General features: G+C 39.1%; 2 protein-coding genes across 4 annotated transcripts in view; both read right to left on the bottom strand.

Annotated features, from left to right (window-relative positions):
• The window catches only part of LOC131354484 (G protein-activated inward rectifier potassium channel 1), an 84,636-nt gene extending 80,384 nt beyond the window's left edge, over window positions 1–4,252 (bottom strand). Inside the window, exons 1-3 of one of the 3 annotated variants that reach the window (XM_058392204.1) lie at window positions 3,635–4,252; window positions 2,714–3,397; window positions 1,773–1,989 (exon numbers count right to left, since the gene is read on the bottom strand). In XM_058392204.1, the coding sequence (XP_058248187.1) occupies window positions 1,773–1,989; window positions 2,714–3,391 (895 nt within the window). In that variant the 5' untranslated portion in view covers window positions 3,392–3,397; window positions 3,635–4,252. Of the gene's footprint in view, window positions 1–1,772; window positions 1,990–2,713; window positions 3,398–3,634 lie in introns of those variants that run through there. The other 2 variants (XM_058392203.1, XM_058392201.1) reach the window with 2 other exon arrangements.
• Window positions 4,253–18,317: 14,065 nt separating this feature from the next.
• Window positions 18,318–20,940, bottom strand: part of galnt13 (UDP-N-acetyl-alpha-D-galactosamine:polypeptide N-acetylgalactosaminyltransferase 13) — a 45,882-nt gene continuing 43,259 nt past the window's right edge. Inside the window, exon 13 of the mRNA XM_058393729.1 lies at window positions 18,318–20,866. Within this exon, the coding sequence (XP_058249712.1) occupies window positions 20,726–20,866 (141 nt within the window). The 3' untranslated portion in view covers window positions 18,318–20,725. The remainder of the gene's footprint in view (window positions 20,867–20,940) is intronic.

The following is a 20,940-nucleotide window of genomic DNA, read 5'->3' as shown; positions in this document are numbered from 1 at the left end:
TATGTCACAAGCCGTGAAGCTCTTGTTTGTATGCACTAATGAGAAGAATAATGAGTAATCCTGTTCTACCAAAAATCATGTGCACTTCTTCTCATGAGATCATTAATCTCACACCAGTTATAATTAACTAGCACAACACAGTACACACGAAAAGGTTGCACAAAGGTTGGACTGTTAACCAGGTATGCCTACAGGTCCAAGCCTTAACATTTAAAACATTTTCATCCCAGAGCTGTTTTAACACAAGCTCTGAACAACATGTTTACACAGGCATTTTAGCCCTGAATCAATACAGCACAATCCATTAGGTCTATTTAAAGTACCCATAAAGCACTTTACACCTTTACCCCTCATAGACAGATACAGGAATCTATAAATATGCGTGCACAAGCAAATCAGAACCTCAAGCATATCTTTCCATCCTAAACCCACCCCTCTAATACAGTATTTATAATATGCTGATACCTATGGAATATCACACTATCACAGATAGCAAGAAGATAAATCATATCATAACTGACCACTCACATGAACTGAGCTAATTTGTTTGCTTAGCATGAATTTTCCATCACTAAATATTTATAGCTATGACTTTGTAAAAAAAATTATTCTTTAATTGTAATATTTTGATTTTTAGAAAGAAAACCTGCTAGAAAAAAACACAAGCTATTTGATTTGGTGAGAATAAATGTGATCATGAGAAGAAGCAACAAAAAAAACTGTGCAAGCACAAGGTTTTCATAACTAATGCATTTACAACATTCATTAATTCTTTCATTTGTGGTGTATTAGAGTTAGATTTTGCACATTCTTTGAATCACAAGCTGATTTTCACCATAAAGCTAAACAGTCGTTTGTACAAAGAAGTACTGAGAATGTCTCTGCTTTAAATGGAAACTGTATACCTACAGTATATAATCTAAATATCCAAGACAATCCATTCAAATGGACATGAATTGATATGAACAGCTTTCTGCAATTGGTTTACAATTTACAATTTTACAATACATATTCTGATACTATCGTAGTTAATGAGAGCTCTGAATACTATTCAGTCCAATAATTTGTGTAGTGATGAGGTTTGTCAGCTTTGAGAAGACGGTGGATGTGCTTTAAGTAACACATCAACTACTGACACAGCAGCAGACACAAGTGACTTTTCTTTTTTATTCAAATGTCAAATCTGGAAATATGCTGTAAGACATTATGATGTATACCTCCGTCCTTCTATCTTCTATCTAACACTTATCATACACAGAGTGAAACCTAAAGCCTATCCCAATGCCAATACATCACAGGGCACAATCACACACACACATTCACACATTATGGACCATTTAGAGATGCCAACCAGCCTAAAACACATGTCTCTGGGCTGGGGGAGAAAACAAAAGGAAACAGAGGAAAGCGCCCCAAAACACAGGAAGAACATGCAAACTACCTGTAGACAGGGTGGGAAACGAACCCCCAATGTGCAAGGCAAACAGGCTAACCACTAAGCCACTATGCCCCCTAGTGCAGTATATATAGGGTAATAAAGAGAAATGGTAATTGTTTGAGTGAAGTGAATTTTGAAAATGCATCACATTTGGAGTTTATTATGAGAGACCAAATAGTAATGCTATTGTGTCACTGATTAGTTTTGCCCATACTTACTTTTCTACGTACCTCAGGAGAATTTTCATTGTAAATCAGTATCCAAACTGGATTCATTGAAAAGTCATGAATAAAAAAAAGAAGAGATGCTAGTTCAGAGAACTCAAACTACTTACCTGTGGTTTCCACAATTCCTTCCAGGATCACCACAATTTCAAACTGCTCGGTCTGCATGGAGCGCTGGGAGAGCTCATAAAAGGGGCTTTTACTGTCGATCACATGACAGATGGTGAGCGGAGAGACCAAGAAGAGCTGATCTGCCCCAGTGCTGAAACCCACATCCAGCTCCAACTGATCTAGAGGGAGGAACTCACCTTCGGGGGTCTGCCGAGACTGAGAGAGAGAGAGAGAGAGAGAGAGAGATGTTGGGAGACACAGTACCACTTTGGTGGATTTGTCTGCTGTAGTTACATCTCATGAACATTGCATGTCAATCAGAGAATAACGGTAAAGAATAAAAGGAACTGTCTAAGATTGCAAGATAATGGGGCATGTAGAATTACTAGTGCGTGTATCGTTGTTCTCTCAAAGCTCCAGGATCAGTGAAGGGTGCTTTAGTACATGTTTCCCTGTATTCACGTGAGTTACCTCTGCATTTTCCAGTTTCCTCTCACCTCCCATAACACATGCTGGTAGTAGATTAACAGCAGTAAATTGCCCATATGTGTGTGTGTGCACACTGCCCTGAAATGGACTAACTCACACCCAGTGTTCCTGTGATAGGCTTCAGATCCACTGTAAGGGTGAGCAAATTAATGCTTTTACTAACGATGGATGAATGAATGAATGAATGAATGAATGAATGAATGAATGAATGAATGAATGAATGAATGAATGAATCAATGAATGAATGAACGATAGTTATAGATGATAGACTTTTGTAGTATTTAGGCTAAATAGACTTGTTTATAGCACTGACAAAATATGCCTTTAATGACTAAGCTAATCAGTCTATTGTTATGATTCCAGAAGCTGCTTTTAAGACAATGCGAGGGAACTCCAAAGAGGACCTTGTGTTTATGTTGCGTGGTAGCTCACTTTAATGGCTTGCACTTACTTTAAGCAGTTTGCAGCGGATCTGCGCCGAGACCATGTGGCTGTTGCGCAGGTTTCCGACCCTGAACATGAGCGTGAGTTTTCCGTCCCGCATGGAGATGGCTGCGTGCTCGCTGAACATCAGCGTCTCGGCCCTTTTCTTAGGCTGGGACATCTTAATGAACATGCAGCCTATTAGAAACGCATCCACGATGGAGCCGAGGATGGACTGAAAGAGGAACAGAATGATGCCCTCTGGACACTTGTCCGTTATGTACCTGTAGCCGTAGCCGATAGTGGCCTCGGTCTCTATGAAGAAGAGGAAGGCTGAGGGGAAGTTGTACACGTTGGCCACGCACGGTGTGTACTTGTCGTCGTGCGCTCTGCTCAAGTCTCCGCGCGCGTACGCGATCAGCCACCACATGGAGGCCATGAAGAGCCAAGCCACCGTGTAGGTCAGGATGAATATGAACAGATTCCAGCGCCATTTCAGGTCCACTAGAGTGGTGAACAAGTCGGACAGGTAGCGGCTGGTTTCTCCGCCCAGGTTACCGTGCTGGACGTTACAGCGGCCGTTCTTATCCACGAAGCGCTGCCGTTTCCGCTTCCTCTCTGTACCGGCCTGGCCGAAGCCCGAGCCGCTGGATGAAGTGGTCACTATCTGGTAGTCGTCGCCAAATTTTTTCCGAAGTGCGGACATGCTAGCCTGTGGAAGAGAGATTTATGTCTGGGTTACACTTCTACACAGCAGAATGACTTCATTAACCTAGTAAACTTACAGGAACCAGCCTGCTGTAGTTAATTCATCATCAAGGTAGACTATCAAACCATGAATAGAGAAAATGTGAGATTACTTTCCACACAGCGTTTTCTTTCTTATTGTGATGTTCTATAAATAGAGCGATTGTTGAATGTTGTTAAGGAAAGAAAGATAAAACCTTACGTATATTTTACCATACGGATCCTCTCCGTCCGCAGGTGTCGTTAGTGCATGTCAGTCAATACAGCGCGTACAGGTAACTAAACATAAACTCAAAATTGCGTGATCACGTCGCATGTCTCTTTACTAAAAAAACAGGACAGAATAAAACGAAGACAAAAATGCATGACCAACTGTCCCCAGGCGCTGGACGCAGTTTCGCCCTTGATATCGCTGCGTTGCTCATTTGCTCAGTCAGATCACATAGGAGCTTTAATCCAGTCCTGGATCCTCAAAGTTGAGATGAGAGTTGCGTTTCCTCAACAGATGCGCCTTTGGCAGGTTTTCCACTCCGGGGGAATTGTGCAGGAACCCCGCTGATTTAATGCGTCGCCTCTTGGTGACTCGGATCTCGGCTTTGTCTCGACTGGCTCTTCATGCGCATTTTGGTCATTGCGAGTGAAGCGGGATGCGCGGTGTCCTCTCCGCCAGCTGCCTTCCCCCTCAATAATAATAAGTTTCCGAAGCTCCCATTCTTGCTTTGCTCCCAAGTCATAACGTTTAGTTTCTTGGTCTTAGTGCCGCCAATTTCCCTCCCCGCGCTCTTGTTCCCGCAGCTTGTGCGTTTCCCAGTGCGCACGCTGTTGAGGGGTTGCCAGATTGTTTGTGGAGTCTGCATTAGGTTGGTATAATTCTCTCAAATTAACACAAGAATTAATTCTGTATTCAACCTATATATAAAAACATAGTACACGAAAATTCAGTCTGTCAAAGCTAATTTCTAGTACCAAATAAGAGGCTGTAAAGTACCTCAAGTGAGCAGAAAGTAGGTCATCTGGCAACCTTGCAGTATATGGGCTTTTGCCTAGAGAGGCGTCTGTTTGGCTGCGGGGGGGAGCATTTTTAGGGGGGAAACGGGCATTCTGTTTGTTCTAATATATAAAAAGCATTGATCACTGGTGCTTTAAACACATGTTACATAGGTAAGTAAATTTCTATAGTGCTTAGAATATCATTTTACTTTTATGTCCTGACACCATGTAAGGGAGTTTTCCATCATACACAGTCTATTTATAGCTCGCCTGCAAACGTCAAATGTAATTTTCTCATCAAACGAGAAGAATGGCCGGCCACCTGCCTTACCTGCCTAATTTGATTTGTGTTGACAGTCTGATTTACCAAAGGCCTTGGAGGAGAAGTGCACTTTGAAGAATCTCTTTCTGTAAACGGATAAGCCCTCTGGCTCTTATCTCAGTCGAACAGATAGGCAATAAAATATACTGATGGACTTTATAAAGGGCTTATTTATGTCTGTGACTGACTTTCTAATGCAAATATGCAAACTATATTTATTGCAGCCAGCAACCAGGAGTAGTTGTGCCTTCTATTAAACATTTAGACAAATAATGCTTGATGTACGTACATATGTCCGCAATACCTCTGAATCTTGTGTTTGTCTGTGTGTGCGTACACACACACACATACACACACACACACACACACACACAAACGTTAAAAGAAACTAGTAGTGTAGCCTATGTGTATACACACACACACACACATGTATGTTAAAAGAAACTAGTAGTTTAGTCCTATCTTGAAAGCCACTACGAAACAAAAAGCCACAAAAGAACTGGAGCATGGAGATGACACACCGGGGCCTCTTCCTGCAGACTTTTAACAGCTAATCAGTGAGATGTCTTTGTGTCTAAGGACTTGGAAAGATGGAGTGATTTCTGCCCTTTTTGTGTCTCCCCTGGTTACTCTGTCTTAAAGGAAGGCTGCTTTTATCTCCTTTGTTATAAAGAATAACTTTTAGAATTTACATGGTAACAGGTTTTATCTGGACACTCTTATTCTGGTAACAAGTCTAGTCTAGAGACACAAATGAGCAGGCATACTTCTATCACTCCATAGCCTTAAAGTACATCTGCAGTAATCTATAAAGCGAGTGCATTAAAATATTATATTGCATTGCAAATGACATTTAATAATTTGTTGGATTGGATTCTCTGCTACGAGTATCTTATTTGATCAAGCATTGTGGCATATACCTTTACAGTTACAGCATTTGCAGGCAGCCTGATCAAGTGTGACATGCAGAAGTGCTTTGTGGTTTCTACTGAAAAATCCCAACATATCATCATGCTAGTATCCTCAGGATCTAAAAATACCATTTAGCTGAAAGCCCATTAAACAAAACAGAAAATATTATAACAATTTATGGTGCATGATTTTTTTAAATCACACATAACGGGTCACTGTGTGCTAATCAAGGTTTCACTGATTGTTCAATAAATCAATTTTAATGTGTCAGCATAATAAATAAAACCTGATCATTATACTGTGGCAGGTAAAATGAACACACAGAGGCATCTTTCAACAAGAGTATTTAATATTCTTGATATAAAACCTGTACACAGATCATTATTTGCTGAAGAAAATATGTCTTGGCGGAGATATTTTCCACCCAATTTGGCAAATGTTTACTCAGTCTGGCCTTAGGCAGATCAATAAGAGGCAGCAGGCAGCTTTACATCACTCTCCATTTCAACTGCTGCTGTGACTATGGCCCACCCGAGGTCCTTTTCAGTCATTATGGGGCTACATCTCCTTTCCACAGACTTGCTCTCCAGTGTGCAGTGAAATCAGTGCAGAAGTATAAGACCATGGCAATAAGACAGGTCCAGTGCAACAGAATACTGAACCTACAAAATAGCATTTGGTCTATAAAATATTGACTTAACAGCCTGGCCTTCAGGCATGTAAGAGAAATATGCAACACACCTTTTAGGACACAAAGTTGTTATTTTAAACATAAATGATTTATGTCATGTTTCACAACATTTTCCTAAATGCGAATTGATTCACAGCTGTTCTGCTTCTTGCTCTCATAAAAGAGCTGCTGTCTCTAATTGTTTACAGTCTTGGTTTTGTTATGTTCAGAGCTGTATTACATATGATGTAAATTCAGACAGCCAGTCATAAATGCTGTCTTCTTGTTTCAGAAACATGACACCGGGTCATGCTGTAAATGACTGACTTTGCAGAAGCATCCAATTAAGAGCTTTACAGATTCACCAATCTTTGTCTTCCTATTTAAAGTCATACTATTTTCCCAGTAGGCTGGCCAGGTCTTGAGAAACCTTCATTGTTGGATTAATGAGTGTCGGGTGAGACAGGGTCACTTTTACTGGTGCTCTCATGCTCATTAACGAAGGCACAAAGCTCTGATGTTTGCTTCAGAGTCTCAGTTAATGGCCAGCGCTAAAGAACACATTCTGCTCGCTGCAGACTCAGCCGAATGACTTTAGATAAACTTAGGTTCATAACGAGACAGGGAAATATCTTAAGGCAGTTATCGTCAAAGTGGGGTCTAGGGACCCCCAGGGTTCTGTGAAGTATAACCAAAGTGGTTTGAGATTTTTATTTTTTTTTATTCATATATAGTGGTGGCCATTTTAATGTTCCCAATAATATCGAAGTTATCACATTTATTATTTAGTTCTTATAGTTGCAGCCATTTGGCTGGTTATTTGAACTGAGTCCAAACTCAAGAACTGAAAAACAAGTATAAATATCTCAGCTAGGATGTAATATGTTCTGTCAGTGGAAAGTTCAAGTAAATTTGACTTAAATGTTAAGATACAGTGTGTCTTGTATAAATGTGGGTTGAATAAACTATGGATTAAATAGATATATAAAATGTTATTGTACATTATTAAACAATGTTCTTATTAAAATAAAATCTGTGCAGATGGAGTCTATGGAATTTATTTTATCGTTATCCTGGCTACTAAAATAGAATTATTTTTAATTATTTGAGAACCCCTGACTAAAGGAAGAGTTTTTGTACATGCCGATAGAGTTCTTTGACAATATTTCTCACTGGATTGTCATTGTGTGTTTTCAGACAAAATTGATGTACATTACTGGATATATTCCCTGTTTAGTAACATGTACCTTCCCCAGGTCTTGATTGTATTTAATTGTGGATTTTATGGGGAAGTGCCCTGAGCTCACTGATCTCACTGCATTGCTCCTGGGTAGCACCTGAGAACAGATAAATGGAGTGTGTTTCTAAGCAGTGGAATATGTTGTAGAAGACCTAGTTATATATGATCAGCCTCCAGCAAGAGCCATGATAACCGACCCTTCAGCCAGAGTTCCCACAGAGCGCTGATCTTAATTGTGAACTGTTTCTTCTCTGAAAATCATTGAACTAATTCATGAATTTAGAATATAACTTGGATGTCTCTGTCAGAATGCTTGGGGGAATGTTATACATATATTTTTAGAGGGTAAATATATATTTATTTAGAGGGGTGCATGGTGGCTTAGTAGCTATGTTTATCTCTGGGATTAAGAGTTTGATTCCCACCTCTGCCCTGTGTTTGCATGTTCTCCCTGTGCCTCTGGGGCTTCCTCTGGGAGCTCTAGTTTCCTCCCCCAGTCCCCCAGACATGTGCACTGTAGGCTGACTGGCATCTCTAAATTGTCAGTGGTGTGTGAATGGATGTGTGTTGTTGTACCCTGTGATGGGTTAACACTTTGTCCAGGGTATCCCACACCTTGTTCCCCAAGTCCCCTGGGATATGATCCAGGCCCCCAGTGTAGGATCAGTGTCACGGAAAATGGATGGATGGATATTTACTCAGAGCAGGAATAAATTTGCTTTGCCCGTCAATAATAACAAAAGTAAAAAAAAGAACCTACTAGAGTCTGTAAGTAAAGACAGTGTTGCGCTGCAGGGATTCCTTCGAAAGGAATAGATTTTTCTGAGCAGAAATGATATGAAAATATTTGGCATTTTCAGAGCTTAATTTTTCCATTCATCAAAAAACAATTTTACAGCATTTCCAAATAACTCTGCTTCCTGTATGATGTACTGTTTAGGCACATAACAGATGCTTTCATGGCAACGTGTAACCTATTTGACAAAAATAGTGTATGGCTTTTGATTGGTGGTCTTGAGCTGATTTATTCATTTAATCAGAGAGACAAGGAAGCAATGATATTTAGTCATTTAGCTGTAATTGTATAGAAATATCATAAATGGCCAGAAAGCCCATCACTTGTAAGTCTTGTCTTTCACATTGAATCCTCAATCCTTAATCACTCTCATTAGAGTTATTGCATGAGTTCAAACACCTTTATAATAAGGCTCAAAAAGGTCTATTACAGTCCCTTTAGCTGACTCTCTAAAGTTGATTTGTTTATCTGAGACACGGGCTATTGAAGAGGTGTTAGGATCCAGTGTTTTGCTGCAGAAGTATTGATTACCAATAACAGCTTACAGGAGATACTGATGATTTCCATCTTCTGAAGTGAAATACAACAACAACTAAAAAAAACCTTAATTCTGTCAATTTTGCTCAAATGTGTTTTGTTTTTCTGCACTGAGTGATTTTTCCCATGTGAGTAAACGCAGAAGAGAAAACCCATCTGTTCGGTAACATAACAGAGCAGAGCTGGATAATGATTAGTCATTGACGAGCGAATCCATCAAATATCACCTCATAGCCAGCTGGACAGGCAGAAGATGTTCCGACAATATCCACAACAATTTGATTTTGATGATTTCTGCTTACAGCTCCCTTGTTTTTCTCGCCTTTCTGGTGAGTGAGCATAATACCATTACGGCATATGGAGCTAGTCAGGCTTGGTAATTGATGGTGTCTATCCTTTTCATCTGTTGGGCATATCTACTGCGAATATTTCTTCTTTAGACTGAAAAAAAAAAAACAGAATGGAAGAGAAGCATTTTATTTGTCTTTGGAACAAAATTTTCAGTAGTCAGCGTAATCAGTTGATTTGACAAGGCATACCCATAAACCAGAGATCCTGAAAAAACTGTCAGGTTCCGTTTTTCCTTAAATATTACACTAATACATAAGCAGCGTGGTCTCTGAGTGTATGCCATCAGCCACAGTTTCCAGAAGCAGTTACTGATATCTTTCTAAATCCAAATGTCACTGTCCGTATTAAAACAGCCAGTTGTGCATGCTTTGTGAGCGAAGCTCCTGCACCAGAGCTCCAATCATGAACCTGAGTCACTTAGATGTTTTCCTCTTTCAATCTTGATTCAAAATTGAGTCTGCCTGGCGTTTTACGCACGCTGTAATGTATGGTACGATGAAACACATTTCTTTACAGATTAGGAGAATTAATCTATTCACCAAGCATTTTATTGAAAACTCACAATAAAAAGTGAGTATGGCTAGTACATACATTATAGGTCTTTATAATTTCAGAAGTAATTGCGAAGACGATGCGTAAACTGTGCTCTACAGTGATGTAGTGTAGAGCAGAAACATCTCTATACACACTGAATCTTAAATCACAGCACATTATACTTCATCTAATACAAGTCTCCTTTATGCAAAATCAGTATGAAATATACACCAGAATTAGCTCAAATTAGCATGAAATTAGACTATAAGGCAATTTCCGAGCTATTCTAATGTCTAAATGTTGTTTATTTAGAGTGGATATGGAGCTGGAAATTTGTTGTACATTAATCATAACTTTCAGTGATTGAGTTTTTATGTCAGCGCCTCTCTCCCTGAACAAGCACATACAAACACAGACACTGCACTATTTTGATTCAGTAGTGTGCGATCCTATTTCTGTCTGAACACGGTATAATTTTAGATCTAGATTTGAAGAATGCAATTTCCAGTCGGAAGCCCACTTCACAGAATGCGCCAGTCAGGTGGCCGGAGGGAGAGTCACACTGGTAATGGTCACTAATTAAAGCTGCTTTTCATTTCGGCGACTATCAAACCTCCCTCTACAATTACCAACAGCACTTCCTCCAAGAGTGGAGTAGAGATGGAGGAGGGGAGGTAGAGGAGAGGAGGGGAAAAACGAGGGAAAGGCAGCAAGAGAACACGGGAAGCCTAATTATCTCTGCCTCTGTTTCCATTATTGCATTCCTTCCAACTCAGTGAATGCAAAAAGAAGATGCAAAGAAGTCTCATCTTCTATAGAGAACCTGTACAAGTAAAACTGTTTAACCCCTAATCCAACACCAACCTCAAGCTGTTCTAAAGGCATTTAAAATTTTGATTTTATTTAATCTAGTTTACTAATACAGAGTGTTATAAAAAAATAAATAAATAAACCAGATTCCCAAAATCCTTGCAAGTGAAAATATCTTAAATCTGGTAAAAGATCTAGCATTTCCTATTAAAAGATTACATGGAAGCAAGTCTAAGATTATTTGTAGACATATTTGACTATTTTTAAGGTTTAAACTTTTAAGCATTAATTTCTTGAAAGAGGTAAATTTATCTGGCAATAGAATTACAAAATCCAAAGCTTAAAATATGATTTAAAACATGTCTAGAAATAGCCATATTAATAATCTTATGCAGTACATACCAAATTAAAACAAATTATATTCTATACTGTATGTTCTGGATTTATACATTTAAAAGTCACAGTTTAAGGATATAAGCAGTGGAAATTTCCTATTCCTTTAAATTCACCTGGTTATGACCTTGTTGTCTAAATTCATCAAAACACCCAAAAGGAAGTGAGCTTTTGACTTTGAACCATTAAGAATTCAAGTTCAGTATATTTAATGAACTCCAGGGGTTTAATACTATAGCGTATACTATCTGAAATAATTATGAAGTTTAGTCAACCAGTGAGGATAATGATGCTACAGAAAAGAGGTCATGTCCTGACAGATTATATCAAACTGACATTATATATAAGAATAAGAATAAATAAACCTAACTGAAAAGAATTTAGGAAAAAAAGGTAGATGCTGGATTTAAACAAATAATTATGGGTCAGTAAATTGACTAATATAAAATTATTTCCAGAACCTAATTTAACATTTTAAATGGGAACAAATAAATGTACCACCAGGCTTGCAGTTAATCTCAAACACACACAACAAACACAGAAAATCACTTAAAGAACGAAGAACAGAGGACAGACTCATCCCTCCATTCTCTTGTAGCATTCTCACATTCTCTTGTCTCTGGAGGACTAAAATGATTAGTGCAGTTATTTAAAGCTGATATTCAAATAAACACAGATCAAGTCCAAACATGAAGAGCAAGACATTAATTGCTTTAAGCAAGTGGAGAGCTATTATCTACATTACCCCTCCTATTGCTTTATTTTAATCACAAACCTATTCAGATTGCTGGAGGTCAGGACACTGTATCTACTCTGGAGGCTTAGCTGGTAGCCATTGCAATGTCTTACAAAAAATGAACTGATTTTTCAAAAAGAATTAATTTACTTCATGACAAAGGACAGCTCTTGAGGAACAGGTTTCTGTCCACAGGTTTTTAATAGTGAAGACACATAAACAGATCATGTGTACATCATCAGATAAGCAGAGCATTAAGGTGTTATACTACACACATCACCTCTTCAGGTTTAGGTGATGGAAAAAAGTCAACAGGGAAGAAAAATATTCCAGTGTAAATGCTATAAGGAGTGTGCATCTAGTGGCGTAATTCAACTCAATTCAAAAATTCATAAACATATAAATCGAGGATATATATTATACATTTTAAATGTTTAAATTTATTCCTAATGAGCAAGCAAGAGGAAACACCTGCAAACCTTGAGAAGAACCAGACTCAAAAGGGAAGCCATCCTCACCTGGGTGACACAGATAATGTGATTACAAATGATTTCCCTTCTAGTACCATGTACTATACGCTCATAAAGTGCAACCAGGAAATTCATTCTAGTTATAATATCTTGTTGAAGTTATCAACTGTTCACTACACCTGTACCTGTAACTTAGCTACAGGTTTAGGTAGCATATCAAATACACTGTGTGGACATCAGATCATTCATAAAAACTAAGCACTGAAAAGTCTCACACTGGAAATAGACACAGTGACAGTTACACACAGCGTTCTTAGCAATTACATCCCGGAAGAAAAGAAATATTCTATATTATAAGAAATATAAATCAGCATCTGATTAACAATCCATTAATTACAAGGATTACATATATGGTTTTAGAAGAGCTCCAGACCTATCACTACAGTGAGAGAGAGAGAGAGAGAGATCACAGGAAGGCTTTGATACATGATATGTGGTTACATAAACTGTAAATCCCATAATCATTTAAAAATAAAAATGCAAACCTGGTGGTAACTTTTAAATAATTCCTTATTTAAGATCAACATCTTGTATCCATATTTCATCAAATTTGTAATAAAACTGATTCAATGTTTGTTTTTGGAAATGTGTTACCCAATAAAATAAAATAACATAAATTACAATATACAGTACTTGACATTTTTGGTAAACATTTTGGACTTTTAGTCTATTATTTCCCCCAAAAATGAATGTTACAGTTACAGTTGTGTTCCTTGCTGGTACAACAATATAGTTTCTATACTGTGTATTTTCCTACTGTAGGAAGATCTTGAGTAGGAATCTTAATGATGCTGCAGCCATCTGTTGCCCGGGAGTCCAAGAGCATATAAATGGGTTGGAGAGATGGTGTTATTGTCTTCCTTGTCAATCAGAGTGGCCCTAACCAATTAAAAGAATGTATGTGAAAAAGCCAGCAATTAGTGTCACGCTTCTGTGATCCTGTGATGATACACTATATTGCCAAAAGTATTCGCTCACCTGCCTTGACTCGCATATGAACTTAAGTGACATCCCATTCCTAATCCATAGGGTTCAATATGACGTCGGTCCACCCTTTGCAGCTATAACAGCTTCAACTCTTCTGGGAAGGCTGTCCACAAGGTTTAGGAGTGTGTTTATGGGAATTTTTGACCATTCTTCCAGAAGCGCATTTGTGAGGTCACACACTGATGTTGGACGAGAAGGCCTGGCTCTCAGTCTCCACTCTAATTCATCCCAATGGTGTTCTATCGGGTTGAGGTCAGGACTCTGTGCACGCCAGTCAAGTTCATCCATACCAGACTCTGTCATCCATGTCTTTATGGACCTTGCTTTGTGCACTGGTGCACAGTCATGTTGGAAGAGGAAGGGGCCAGCTCCAAACTGTTCCCAAAAAGTTGGGAGCATGGAATTGTCCAAAATGTCTTGGTATGCTGAAGCATTCAGAGTTCCTTTCACTGGAACTAAGGGGCCAAGCCCAGCTCCTGAAAAACAACCCCACACCATAATCCCCCCTCCACCAAACTTTACACTTGGCACAATGCAGTCAGACAAGTACCGTTCTCCTGGCAACTGCCAAACCCAGACTCGTCCATCAGATTGCCAGATGGAGAAGCACGATTCGTCACTCCAGAGAACGCGTCTCCACTGCTCTAGAGTCCAGTGGCGGCGTGCTTTACACCACTGCATCCGACGCTTTGCATTGCACTTGGTGATGTATGGCTTGGATGCAGCTGCTCGGCCATGGAAACCCATTCCATGAAGCTCTCTGCGCACTGTTCTTGAGCTAATCTGAAGGCCACATGAAGTTTGGAGGTCTGTAGCGATTGACTCTGCAGAAAGTTGGCGACCTCTTCGCACTATGCGCCTCAGTATCCGCTGACCCCGCTCCGTCAGTTTACGTGGCCTACCACTTCGTGGCTGAGTTGCTGTCGTTCCCAAACACTTCCACGTTCTTATAATACAGCTGACAGTTGACTGTGGAATATTTAGGAGCGAGGAAATTTCACGACTGGATTTGTTGCACAGGTGGCATCCTATCACAGTTCCACGCTGGAATTCAGTGAGCTCCTGAGAGTGACCCATTCTTTCACAAATGTTTGTAAAAACAGTCTGCATGCCTAGGTGCTTGATTTTATACACCTGTGGCCATGGAAGTGACTGGAACACCTGATTCTGATTATTTGGATGGGTGAGAGAATACTTTTGGCAATATAGTGTATATCGGCAGGAATTGGGTAAGATTGCGAAAGGCTGTGTGTGCTCGCCATCACCCTCTCTAGCTGGTGGCAGTCATGTGATGGAGGGAGCTAGCAAGAGGATGGGAATCAGCAGTGAACAAACTGGAGAGAAAACAGGTTAAAAGGTTCATAATCTGGTAAAGGAAATAACATTAACATAATAACATGAAGTGCGACACTGAAAATCTGCAGTGAGATGTTGAAAATCTGAAGTGAGATGTTGAAAATCTGAAGTGAGACACTTAAAATCTTAAGTGAGAATGAAAATCTGCAGTGAGATGTTGAAAATCTGAAGTGAGACACTTAAAATCTTAAGTGAGATAATGAAAATCTGAAGTGAGATGTTGAAAATCTGAAGTGAGACACTTAAAATCTTAAGTGAGATAATGAAAATCTGAAGTGAGATGTTGAAAATCTGAAGTGAGACACTTAAAATCTGCAGGGAGACACTAAAAATCTGCAGTAAGACACTGAAAATCTGCAGGGAGACACTAAAAATCTGCAGTAAGACACTGAAAATCTTCAGTGAGACAGGGAAAATCTGCAGTGAGAGACTGAAAGTCTGCAGTGAGACAGGAAAAATCTGCAACGAGACACTGAAAATCTGCAGTGAGACGCTGAAAATCTGAATTGAGACACTGAAAGTCTGCATTGAGACAGGGAAAATCTGCAGTGAGATGGAAAATCTGAGGTGAGAAACTTAAAATCTGCAGGGAGACACTGAAAATCTGCAGTGAGATGGAAAATCTGAGGTGAGAAACTTAAAATCTGCAGGGAGACACTGAAAATCTGCAGTGAGACAGAAAATCTGCAACAAGACACTGAAAGTCTGCAGTGAGACACTGAAAATCAGCAGGGAGAAACTAAAAATCTGCAGTAAGACACTGAAAATCAGCAGGGAGAAACTAAAAATCTGCAGTAAGACACTGAAAATCTGCAGTGAGACACTGAAAATCTGAACTGAGACACTGAAAGTCTGCATTGAGACAGGGAAAATCTGCAGTGAGATGGAAAATCTGAGGTGAGAAACTTAAAATCTGCAGGGAGACACTGAAAATCTGCAGTGAGACAGAAAATCTGCAACAAGACACTGAAAGTCTGCAGTGAGACACTGAAAATCAGCAGGGAGAAACTAAAAATCTGCAGTAAGACACTGAAAATCAGCAGGGAGACACTGAAAATCTGCAGTGAGACACTGAAAATCAGCAGTGAGACACTGAAAATCTGCAGTGAGACAGGGAAAATCTACAACGAGACACTGAAAATCTGCAGGGAGACACTGAAAATCTGCAGTAAGACACTGAAAATCTGCAGTGAGACACTAAAAATCTGCAGTGAGACACTGAAAATCTGCAGTGAGACACTAAAAATCTGCAGTGAGACACTGAAAATCTGCAGTAAGACACTGAAAATCTGCAGTAAGACACTGAAAATCAGCAGGGAGAAACTAAAAATCTGCAGTAAGACACTGAAAATCTGCAGGGAGACACTGAAAATCTGCAGTGAGACACTGAAAATCAGCAGTGAGACACTAAAAATCTGCAGTGAGACAGGGAAAATCTACAACGAGACACTGAAAATCTGCAGTAAGACACTGAAAATCTGCAGTGAGACACTGAAAATCTGCAGTAAGACACTGAATATCTGCAGTGAGACACTGAAAATCTGCAGTAAGACACTGAATATCTGCAGTGAGACACTAAAAATCTGCAGTGAGACACTGAAAATCTGCAGTAAGACACTGAAAATCTGCAGTAAGACACTGAAAATCTGCAGTAAGACACTGAAAATCTGCAGTGAGACACTAAAAATCTGCAGTGAGACACTGAAAATCTGCAGTAAGACACTGAAAATCTGCAGTAAGACACTGAAAATCTGCAGTGAGACACTAAAAATCTGCAGTGAGACACTAAAAATCTGCAGTAAGACACTGAAAATCTGCAGTGAGACACTAAAAATCTGCAGTAAGACACTGAAAATCTGCAGTAAGACACTGAAAATCTGCAGTAAGACACTAAAAATCTGCAGTGAGACTGAAAATCTGTAGTAAGACACTGAAAATCTGCAGTAAGACACTGAAAATCTGCAGTAAGACACTGAAAATCTGCAGTGAGACACTGAAAATCTGCAGTGAGACACTGAAAATCTGCAGTGAGACACTGAAAATCTGCAGTGAGACACTGAAAATCTGCAGTGAGACACTAAAAATCTGCAGTGAGACACTGAAAATCTGCAGTGAGACACTGAAAATCTGCAGGGAGACACTGAAAATCTGCAGGGAGACACTAAAAATCTGCAGTAAGACACTGAAAATCTTCAGTGAGACAGGGAAAATCTGTAGTGAGAGACTGAAAGTCTGCAGTGAGACAGGAAAAATCTGCAACGAGACACTGAAAATCTGCAGTGAGACGCTGAAAATCTGAATTGAGACACTGAAAGTCTGCATTGAGACAGGGAAAATCTGCAGTGAGATGGAAAATCTGAGGTGAGAAACTTAAAATCTGCAGGGAGACACTGAAAATCTGCAGTGAGATGGAAAATCTGAGGTGAGAAACTTAAAATCTGCAGGGAGACAGAAAATCTGCAACAAGACATTGAAAATCTGCAGTAAGACACTGAAAATCAGCAGGGAGAAACTAAAAATCTGCAGTAAGACACTGAAAATCAGCAGGGAGAAACTAAAAATCTGCAGTAAGACACTGAAAATCTGCAGTGAGACACTGAAAATCTGAACTGAGACACTGAAAGTCTGCATTGAGACAGGGAAAATCTGCAGTGAGATGGAAAATCTGAGGTGAGAAACTTAAAATCTGCAGGGAGACACTGAAAATCTGCAGTGAGACAGAAAATCTGCAACAAGACACAAAGTCTGCAGTGAGACACTGAAAATCAGCAGGGAGAAACTAAAAATCTGCAGTAAGACACTGAAAATCAGCAGTGAGACACTAAAAATCTGCAGTGAGACAGGGAAAATCTACAACGAGACACTGAAAATCAGCAGGGAGACACTAAAAATCTGCAGTAAGACACTGAAAATCTGCAGGGAGACACTAAAAATCTGCAGTAAGACACTGAAAATCTGCAATGAGACACTGAAAATCTGCAATGAGACACTGAAAATCTGCAGTGAGACACTGAAAATCTGCAGTGAGACACTGAAAATCTGCAGTGAGACACTGAAAATCTGCAGTGAGACACTGAAAATCTGCAGTAAGACACTGAAAATCTGCAGGGAGACACTGAAAATCTGCAGTAAGACACTGAAAATCTGCAGTGCGATGAAAAATCTGCAGTGAGACACTGAAAATCTGCAGTAAGACACTGAAAATCTGCAGTGAGACACTAAAAATCTGCAGTAAGACACTGAAAATCTGCAGTGAGACACTGAAAATCTGCAGTAAGACACTGAAAATCTGCAGTAAGACACTGAAAATCTGCAGTAAGACACTGAAAATCTGCAGTAAGACACTGAAAATCTGCAGTAAGACACTGAAAATCTGCAGTAAGACACTGAAAATCTGCAGTGCGATGAAAAATCTGCAGTGAGACACTAAAAATCTGCAGTGCGATGAAAAATCTGCAGTGAGACACTAAAAATCTGCAGTGAGACACTGAAAATCTGCAGTAAGACACTGAAAATCTGCAGTGAGACACTGAAAATCTGCAGTAAGACACTGAAAATCTGCAGTAAGACACTGAAAATCTGCAGTGCGATGAAAAATCTGCAGACTACATTGAAATATCCTCTAGGACATTAACATGCTGACACGCTGTAAATAAGAATGTTGTATTATTCCTTACGCAAACTGAGCAGCTACATTAAGCACAAGTTGTTTATTATGGTTCACAGTCTCTGATATTCATTTATTAAGTATGTAATGGTAAATCCATATAATTCCAACATTTCTTACTTAAAAAAAAAAAGAACAAACGTTGAATATTACTCAAGACAGATACAAAGGTACACATTTCAGAGTTGTTCAAGTTGAAAAGCAATCTATGCTGTATTTATTTCATGCACTTATAATCTCATAAAAGCCCCAATGACATTTAAGTTTTTACGGGAACATCACACAAACCGGGAGCAACATGACTTTGTTTCCAGGTGAATTTATGTGCAAGAATAATCATTCAATGATTTAGCCTACACACAATCCATTATGAAATCGATCTTAAATGGATGACGCACACTGGATCTGACATACTGGATTTCAAATCCAATCATTGAAATTATTCTGAATTACAGATTTAATGTAGTAAACTATCTGAAAACTTTTGTCAGTGATAAACAATATCAATATCTTTGAATGAAATAGTAAAGAGCCTTGGACTAGCGATAGCCAATAAACTTTCTGTATTGAGTTGTTTTAAAAGGATACTATATATCTAGAAATGATGACGCACATCAACACACTGCTTAGAGGTAAATAGGGCTTTCAAATGTCATCTTAAAAAAATATTTGATTTTCTATGTACAACAATGCTCAAAAATAGTGAATATTTACAACAGGACAGCTGCTCCACATAAGTAACATGATGTAGATTATACTAGTTGCAATACATGGGTTCTTATACTAAACTGAACAGGCAAATGGAAACACTAACCTGACAACAATGTTACAGAATTGAAGTATCATATGCTACATTAAGCAAGTTGCAGCATATACAGGTCATTTTAACCAAACCCAAATAATATTGGTTCCATCAAAGCTGTATTTCTTTAAAAAAAAATAAAAATAAATAATGTAAAACTACATTTGGAGAATGAAGGATCAGTGAGAGGATTGAGTATTTTCATTCAGGATACTTTTTGTCAAGTTGTGCTTTTATGAAATGTGTCACTAATTATTCATTTTACATATCACTTAGCAGAATTTCACCACTTCAGATGCATCTCATTTGAATGCTTCCTTAAGTGCTGAGAATTTTGCAGTGAATATTTCATTAATCCTTCCTCTACAGAATGATACAACTAGCTTGCTTCAGAGATACTTACTTACTGATCCAATCTATATTATTATTATTATTATTATTATTATTATTATTATATTACATATTTGCCTCTCACTCTGCAATCATATATGGAAAATGCGTCATGGGATGTAAAAAAAAGAAAATGTGTTGGTACTAAAGAACGCAGTGGACAGCAGGACATAAGAGATAGTAGAGCTTCCATTCACTATCCTGAAGATCAGTCTCTGGAGTAATTCCAGATAGAGACCAGTTTGAGTGCAGCCACAGTGGCTGGTGGAACAGACGCTACTGGATTATGGCTTTAACTCCATCAGATTGTATGCTATCTAATGCCTTGGGGATAAAACTGTAACATTGGCCCATCGCTGGTGCTGAATTGTTCCCAAAGCAGGAGGTATATCTGCATTTCAGCTGAAAGTTGTTGGGTAACTGAATTGCGACAGGAATCCGGTGAAGACCAGAGATACAGATTCAGTTTGGAACATAATATATTAAATTCTGGGTGGTTCTGGGATTTTTATTTTTTATTTTTTATAGAAGCCAAGATCTCTAAAGTCTGGAGATCTGTACAATGCTCTTTACAAACTACTTTGTAATTGACTTTTTTTGCATCTACAGCAGATCATTCTGCCCAGTCTAAGAGTGATCCTACATATCCCAAGGGTTAAAAGTGAAAAATCAAGTAGAGTGAGAAGATAGAAAACGCTGTAAAAACAGCAAACAGTGATAGCCAATTAAAGCATGAGAGAAAACTCTCACCAGATGTGGAGGAAAAATCAGAAAACAATAATCACTGTGATGAACCAAGAAGTTGGGAACATGGCCATCTGTAGCAATAAACATACTGTAATTTTTCATCGACATGACATGATGAGGACCCTAAAGGTTCAGGCGATAAAGCTCTGCATGATTACGAATGTTTATCTGATGTAAAGTGCGAAAAAACTTCCCCACTACCACCACCACAAGTGTCTTCTATAGTTTCCTTCATGTCAGTATTAAAACAACTAGAGTAAATTGCTCCAGCTCCATTGTGAGGGCACTTTTTCAGGAAGCCCTCCAGGTGAAATACTGTATCATGAGTGTGCACAGCTACGACGACAGGACAACACATCGTACGTGGTAAATGATCTGCGATATGAAGAGTTCAACACATCTGAGATGATAGTATCCAACAGGCATGTAAAGATCCAAAGTGCAGGTTAAAGGCCAGATCACACTTCAGTAATGACCGTGTGAGATCCTGTGACTTTAGCTTGGCTCTTTTATATCATCCACTTCACATGCTTAAGGTCATGTTTCTGAGGAGCCACTGCTGCGAGCGGCCGCCGTTGCAGTCTCTCAGTGTGGGAACCATTTTATCCTCCTCCGAGGGCATGTCCAAACACTGATTACTGTTCACATGTAGCAGGGTCAGGCGCTGGAGGGGGACAAAAAACATAAAACATTGAAACTACAGCCGGCATTACAAATATTAATCGATATATAACTCAT

This window comes from Hemibagrus wyckioides, linkage group LG06 (assembly GCF_019097595.1).
Source record: "Hemibagrus wyckioides isolate EC202008001 linkage group LG06, SWU_Hwy_1.0, whole genome shotgun sequence".
NCBI lineage: Eukaryota > Metazoa > Chordata > Actinopteri > Siluriformes > Bagridae > Hemibagrus > Hemibagrus wyckioides.
Note: the sequence above shows the minus strand (reverse complement) of the source record. Positions and strands in the feature narration are given on the sequence as shown.